Genomic DNA, 7386 nt, shown 5'->3' on the forward strand with positions numbered 1-7386 from the left:
GCTGACTTTCCGTGAATCCCGCCCGGCTCCCGGTGGGCCAGGCTGGCCCTGGCTCTGCACGCCCCTGTGCAGCTGGGTCCCCGGGTCCCCCCCAACTCTGCGTCTCTCGGGGTCTCCGCCGCGCTCTCTGCCTTTGCCGGTGGCGGTGCCTGGTCTGTGCCCGAGTGTCGGGCGTCTCTGCCCCTCTGTCCCTGCGTGTCTCCCAGTACCGTCCCCGTCTCCTCCTCGCTCTCACTTTATCTGCCTCTCTTCCCTCTTTCTGACTCTGCCCTTCTGAATCTTTCCCTGTGTCTGCGTCTCCGTGGGGTCTCAAACTTTCACTGTCTCTTTACCCGTTCACTCTTGGCCCCTCCGCGCCCCTGCTCGGCCCTTGGGGCAGCCGAGGGCCCTGCGTGTTTTGCTTTGCACCCAGTGCAGCCAGGGGGTGGGGGTAGGGGGGTGAGGCAGATGTGGGGGCTGGGGGCCCTACCCTGCCCTGCCCTGCCTGCCCTGCCCTGCCCTGCCGCGGGGGCTCTGGGGCTGGGGGACATGCCTAGCTGTGTACCCAAATGCACTTCAGAGCCTGGGGCCTCAGCTTCCCTCGCTGTGAAGTGGGGTCACTTGCCTGCCTGCCGTGGCCCTGGTTCACTTATGCCAGCCTGCACCTGCACCCAGGTGCAGTGGGGGGAGGGCCTTCCTTCCTTTACACTCCTCCGGGGGGTCAGTGCTGGCCTGAGTGACCCCAGAGCCCCCGGATCAGAGCCTCTTGCTGCCCTTTGGAGTTATCTTCCTCATACAGCTAGGGAACTGAGGTTCAGAGATGGGGTGACGCCGGGCGAGTCACAGAGCGAGGTGGCCGCACTCCTGGAGCTTCTCCGTCGGCGGGCTTGGGCTTCAGCCTGGCAGGGGTGCCATGGTCCTGATCCATGGCTCGGTGGCGCCCTGGCTGCTGCTGCCCAGCTCTTGCCTGTTCGCAGAGGAGGTTCGGGGAGGGCTGTCCCTGCTGGCTGAGGCGCTGGAGCATCTCTGCGCAGGCAGGGTTGGGACGATGGCCGAGAACCTGCCAGGGATCTGAGAGAGGCCGGCAAGAAGGCTGGTGCTCGGGGTCCCCAGGTAGCACCTCTTCCTGTGCAGGGTTGGCGCTGAAGGTGAGCCCTGGGAGTGGTGGGGACAGGCACGGGCCACATGTCACTTCCTCAGCAGTGACCTGGGGTGTGCAGTGGGGCTCTGAGGTAGAGCGGGGCGAAGCTTGGGTCATGGTGGCCAGCCCTGGGCAGCAGGTGAGGTCTCTGCCCTGAGGCCGGGTGGACAGCGGTGGGGGTGGGGGTGGGAGTGGAGGAGGCGGTGATCCCTAGGGACTAGGCCCTGCGTCCCCAAGGCTGGGCGAGCAGGTTAGGGGTGCGTGTGGACTTGGAGCACCCAAGTCTTGCGTTCAAACCGCAGCCCAGGTGGCGGGTCGCCTGTGGTGTGTGCACTCTAGGTCACCCTAGCTAATACTGAACCACTGCAGGAGGGCTCCCAGGTGCTAGAGACACTGGTGGAAAGGGACAGGGATCTCTCCACTCAGTGCTAGTGAGGGATGCTGGGAAGAGCAGAAACCCACAGTGAGCCAAGCAGTGGCCCGGCAGGGGCCAGCGCTGTGGGCATGATAGCACTGGGGAGCGTGGACAGGGTGGCTGCTGAAGCCAGCGGGGTCTCGGAGGCCTCAGCAAGCTCTCCGCGCCTGAGCTGTGGGAAGGAGCCTGTGTCCACGCAGCGGGTCATAGATGCAAAGGCCCCGGCAAGAGCCTGCCTGATGAATTGGAGGAGAGCAGAAGGGTGCTGGGCCTAGAGCCATGAGCCAGGGAGAGTGCAAGGTGACAGAGAGGGGCCAGCCGACAGGGACGTGGCTTGGACTAGATGAAGGGGGAGCCCCGGGAGGAGGGATGGGGATCTGACAGTGGCCCTCACAGGACGCTCTGGCCGCTGTGTGGGGAGTAGGCTGTGAGGAGCACTGGCCCTGCCCTCTCTTGCCCTGCACCACGGGGGCCTGGAGTAGGGTGGGGCTGTGACATCTGTGTGTGTGGATGGGACATGGGCTGTGACAGAAGCAGGTCTGGACAGGTGACCTGGCCTCATCTCCCCCTCACCTGGGGGCCAGGTCCAGGCCACGGGGTATGTGTTGTATCGTCATTTGTGCCCTGTGTCTGGACACTAGGCCGTGGCCAGGGACTGGCTAGACAGGGTCAGGTCTAGCAAGACCGAGCAGGGCAGTGCTGGTGGGAAAGTGAAGCCCCACTCCGCAGCCAGTGGCAGCTCGGTGCCCAGGGGGCTCCTTGTCCCCAGAGCGCAGATGGCAAACGGGCTTGGAAAGGGCTGCTCCTAGCCCAAGTCAGACAGCCAGGCCATGGCCCAGCCAGCTGCCACAGGGCTCAGTCCCTACCTGGTTAGGCTCTGAAGAGAGCCTGGGGATGAGGGTGGGGGCTGTTTTTTTTTTTTTTTTTTTTTTTTTTTTTTAAGAAAGTTACTTCTTATAGGGCACATGCACTCTGGAGATTCAGAGAGAGCCAAAGAGACAGAAAGCAAGAAATCACCCCCCGGGGGAGTGGCCATGCTGCTGTCCCTTCTCCTTTTGAGATTTTGGGCACGCACGCACACGCGCCCGGCGTGAGTTTTAAGCCACTGGACCTGAGACTCAACTGCAGTCTACTACATGGGAGTCAGCGATGTAGCCATTATGCCATCTGCTGGTCCTGGACACTGGGATTTCTTATGAACATGTGTCTTCCTGAGGCGGTGGGGTCTGGAGTTCCCCAGGTGGGGGTCTCCACACTGGTGTCAGGGCAGGGCTGGCACCCAGGTGTGCAGGCCTCCTCCCACCCCCTGAGGCTCCCAGCCAGGCCTTGAGAGCTGAGCTGGCATTCCCTGTGTGGGTACATGGAGACAGGCAGGACCCGGCCAAAGGAAGGGGCTTGACAGTGCTGCCCTGTGTGGGGACCGGCCCCGCCGGTAGCAGAGGACTGGGTGGGACATGGTGCCGTGGATCCGGTGAGCAGGCCCTGCAGCTCCGTCCCCACTGCTGAAGGGGTGGGACTCGTGCTGCCCAGCTGTGTGCTGCGGGGTGGTGATGCCTTCAGGGGCCGGGCAGGGAGCTGCCTCTCAGGGGAGTCGAGAGCCTCTGCCTAGCTGCTGCTGGGTGTGGACCCTTGGCCTCTGACCTCCACGTGGGCCGTGTCTGAGGAGCGCCCTAGGTTTCACCTGGGGCCCCAGGCAGATGAGTCCTGGCCAGGCTTCAGTCTGCCCCTGGGAATGGGGTGTGGAGACTGATGAGGCGGGGGCCCTGTCCATCTGTATCCCCTGTGGGTCTTGCCCTCCGTTTGCGGCTAGAGCCTGTGTGTGCCCAGTGCGGTTGGCACAGGCATTGTTGGTAACTGGGGCGGGGGGCGGTGAGGGGAGGGCCTCGTGGGTCACAGAGGAGCCCAGGGACTCAGCCCCCTCCCTGCCTGTGGAGGTGTGACCACCCGTCTCATGGTGGAGGACGCTGAGGCACAGAGCGGGCTGACCTGGCTCCTACCCCCCAGGCCAGTGGCAAAGTCCAGAGGCTGCAGTGGGGTGGAACTCGGCGTGTGCCCCAGCAGCCCCTCACCCCTCTCTCCTGTAGACCGTGGAGCATGGCTTCCCCAACCAGCCCAGCGCCCTGGCATTTGACCCGGAACTTCGCATCATGGCCATCGGCACCAGATCTGGGGCTGTCAAGATGTATCCTTTGCAGTCAGAGGCCGGAGACCTTGGGAGGACCACTTGCTTCTGGGGGTGCACCCTGGGGAGCACAGGTCAGGGAGGGCTCTCGTGGAGGCCACGCTGAGTGCCGGGATCCCCGAGGTTGGCGGGCCTCCGCCTGGGGCAGCTCCTCATGAGCCCGTGGTCTGTTTGCTGGGAGGCGGGCTTCCAGTGGCCACAGCTTTCCCTCGCTGCTTTCAGCCAGCCGGTTACCTAGGTGACCCTGCCATCATCCCAGCAACGGTGACTGGGGGGCGGGACCGAGGGGCCGGGCTGTGGTACCCGTGGAGAGTGGGTGGCAGGTGGGCTGGGGGCCCTGGTGAGCAGGCACACATGTGTGTGCAAATACGAAGATGTGTGTTCAGCCGCGCCGGGGGCAGTGCCAGGCTCGTCGTGGCGAGCGCAGCACGGCCCCCACCTGGATCCTGGCGGCGCACAATGGGCCGAGTGAGCCACACAAAGCGGGCATTTTCCCTGCAGGCGCGGGGCGGGGGGCGGGGGCCAGGGCAGCTGAACGCCTCCTGGCTGCTGGGAATCCCACCCGCCTGGGGGAGGCCGGGCGCAGGGTCTGGCTGGGCTGCTTGGCGAAGGGCGCCCGCCCTGCCCTTCTCCGTGGGCCTCGGGCTCTCTGCACCCTCGTGTGGCTGGCGATCCACAGTGGATGAGCCTGGAAAGGGCAAGTGTGGGTTGGCAGGGTCTCCTCACCCCAGGCGGGCAGGGCGGGCACCTGGGCCTGTCTGTGAGCTTGCCCACTGGGAGCGTGGGCCGGGGCGTCCCTTCTTCCCTGAGCCTCTGAGTGCCCAGATCTGCCAACCTGCCTTTGGCCCACTGCTCCCCGCTGGGTGCCGTGTTCCTGTGCACGGGGTTCCCGTGCCCTTCTCCCACCACCTAGCAATGCCTCGCTTACTCTCTGCGCGCTTGCCCCGGGCACCCAGAGTGGTGCAGATGAGGGGACGGAGCCCCAGAGGAGGCCAGAGCCTGGAGCTGGGAAACTGAGGCTACAGAGGGCCAGGCTTGGTCACTGCAAGCCACCCTTCCCCCCACAGGGCCAGCCCCATCTCCTTGACGACCCTAGTTCCCGCCCTGCTACTCCTGCCCCCTCTTTGTCCCCGCCAGTCTCCTGCAGGGAATCCAGCCCAAGCTCTAGGCAACAGCTCCTGCATTGTCACCGGGGCAACATCACTGACCGATCCCTGAGCCCGCCCTCCTGGGGCCCCCTCAGGCCTTGCCACCCACCATCAACCTGAAATTGCGGGGCCTCTGACACTGCCAGGGCCCCTCAGTGGCCATCCGGGCCCTGGGTCTGCATGCTTATTCGTAAAAGGGGCAGACTGGGGGCTCCTTCCTTGCAATGGGAGCCTTGGCTTCCCGTCCTGGAAGGACTTTGGTTCCCTTTCCTACCCCGAAGCAGCTGGAAGAGGGGGCCTGAGCTCTCCTCTGCCCGCAGGCTCCCTCGTCCAGGCCTTGCCTACCTGATCCCAGGCTCAGCTCCCAAGAGCCCACACAGCCCCACAAGTGAGGCCTGAGAGGAGCCTGGCCCAGCCTTGTGCAGGCCTGGCCCAGCGCGCTGGGCGTGTTTCTGCTCTCACTCAGTGTGCCTTAGCCCGAGAGGGGGAGCAGCTAGCCCGCCTCGCAGATGAGGAAGTGAAGGTCTGGTGGGTACGCTGGCCTGCAGGAGCTAAGTGGAGCCTGCACTCTGAGCCAGGGGATCCCCTGGGGTGCAGACAGGAGCTTCTTCAGGGAGGGCCCCCCCCGGGTCTCGGAGGCCTCTGGATGGGCAGGCCCAGAGTGGGCCCGTCGGATCCTCAGTGGGCAGCGGCCTGGGCAGCGCTACGGCTCCCTGCCCCCTTCCTGTTTCCACCCTTGACCCGTCACCTCAGCTATGGTGCCCCCGGTGTGGAGTTCACGGGCCTGCACCGGGACGCGGCTACTGTCACCCAGATGCACTTCCTGCCTGGCCAGGTGAGTCTCTGTCCCCCATTGCTGGCTCCGGGGGGCCCGTCCCCTCCCCCTGGCTAGCCCGGTCTTGGTCTCTTCCTCACAAGGGCCGCCTCCTGACCCTGCTGGATGACAGCAGCCTGCACCTCTGGGAGATCATCCCCCACAGCGGCTGTGCTCGCCTGGAGGAGGCACTCAGCTTCCAGCCACCCAGCCGGCCTGGCTTTGAGGGTGCCAGGTACTGGAGGGTTTGGCTGGGACCAGCTCCGGGCAGGGGGTGCCCTGGGAAGACTATGGGAACCGGCTGTGCGAAGGTGGGGTGGGGACTGGTTGCTGCCAGGGGGCTGTGCTCAGGGTGTGGGTGCTCTGAGCCAGGCCCAGGTCCCAGGCTGCAGCGGGTGGGTCCTGCTGGTCCAAGACGGATTCAGAGTGAGCAGCTGTGTGCACCAGGGGGAACGTGCTTGCAGGCCGGACCTCTTGGGCCTGAGGACTGCATTGTGCCCCTGCTGTGGCGGGGACGGGGGCCAGGGCCTGAAGTTAGCTGACATCAGGGAGGGTTCCCTGGCCCCTCAAGATTGAGTTGGGGCGGAGACAGATAGTTGTGAGTGGAGAGGAAAGAGCGGGTTGGGGGCAAGAGGAGTCCTGCAGGCTGCGTGGTATGGTGCTGGCCGAGTGCGGCCCCATGTGCCTGGACCAGGGGTGAGGGTATACGGGGACCCCTCGACCCTCCCTGCAGTGCTGGAATGGGGCACCTAATGTGGGGTGGATCCCTGGAGTCTCCTAGACTCTGCAGGCAGGGACGACACGGGGCCCTCCTGCAGGCAGTCGACGCCCAGCCGGCTGCTGGTGGATTCCTGGGGCCAGGAGGGCCAGGTCTGTCCTGGGGCTCCTGGTCGTGGCTTGGGTGCTTCCCGGTTCCTGCCTTACCCTCCTGGTGGGTGGGAGGAGCTGGAGTCTGTCTCCAAGACCTGGGGAAACTATTTTTATCCCTCTCCCTGCAGACATCCTGATGAATAATTGAGCGGGCTAATTACACTGCACCAGCGCCTTCCTGGGGCGCCGGCCTACTCCATAAGTAGGCTGACGGGCGCAGAGGGGCAGCTGTGAACTGTCAGAGGTGGCCCACTCCCTCTGCACCCTCCTGAGCCCTCGCCCCTTTCCCTCATTCCCTGCAGTACCCTGCCTGGCCTCACCCGCATCACAGTGGTCCTGCTGCTGGCTGCTGGCGACATGGCAGCTCTGGGCACCGAGGGTGGCAGTGTCTTTTTCCTGGATGTCACCACCCTGACGCTGCTTGAGGCGCAGACCCTCGGCCCAGAGGAGGTTCTGCGAAGGTGAGGGGCAGGTGGGTTCCCCTGCAACCTCGGTGCCCGGGGAGTTGTGCCCACTCACCAGAGCTCCCTCTGCAGCCTACCTGATGACTACCGGTGCGGGAAGGCACTGGGCCCCGTGGAGTCGCTCCAGGGACACCAGCGGGACCCCACTAAGATCCTCATCGGCTACAGCCGGGGCCTGCTGGTCATCTGGAACCGGGCCGTGCAGCGTGTGGCCCACATCTTCCTGGGGAACCAGGTATGTGGGTGCACCTGTGCCCTTGGCCTGGGGCCCTGTATCCTGTGCCCTTGCTCACGCTTGCCTGCCCCACCTGCAGCAGCTGGAGAGCCTGTGCTGGGGGCGCGGCGGGGGCACCACTGTCAGCTCACACAGCGA

The 7386-nt window shown here is 65.2% G+C and overlaps 1 protein-coding gene across 1 annotated transcript in view; it reads left to right on the forward strand.

The window, feature by feature from the left end:
- Positions 1 to 3619: 3619 nt before the first annotated feature.
- The window catches only part of LLGL1 (LLGL scribble cell polarity complex component 1), a gene marked incomplete at its 5' end in the record, with an annotated part of 12991 nt that continues 9224 nt past the window's right edge, over positions 3620 to 7386 (forward strand). The window contains 6 exon segments of the mRNA XM_014592902.2: positions 3620 to 3717; positions 5619 to 5700; positions 5784 to 5914; positions 6852 to 7010; positions 7086 to 7248; positions 7328 to 7382. Coding sequence (XP_014448388.1) covers positions 3620 to 3717; positions 5619 to 5700; positions 5784 to 5914; positions 6852 to 7010; positions 7086 to 7248; positions 7328 to 7382 — 688 coding nt within the window.

The sequence above is a fragment of the Tupaia chinensis genome, unplaced genomic scaffold (genome assembly GCF_000334495.1).
Source record: "Tupaia chinensis unplaced genomic scaffold, TupChi_1.0 Scaffold138725_1, whole genome shotgun sequence".
In the NCBI taxonomy this organism is placed as follows: Eukaryota; Metazoa; Chordata; class Mammalia; order Scandentia; family Tupaiidae; genus Tupaia; species Tupaia belangeri.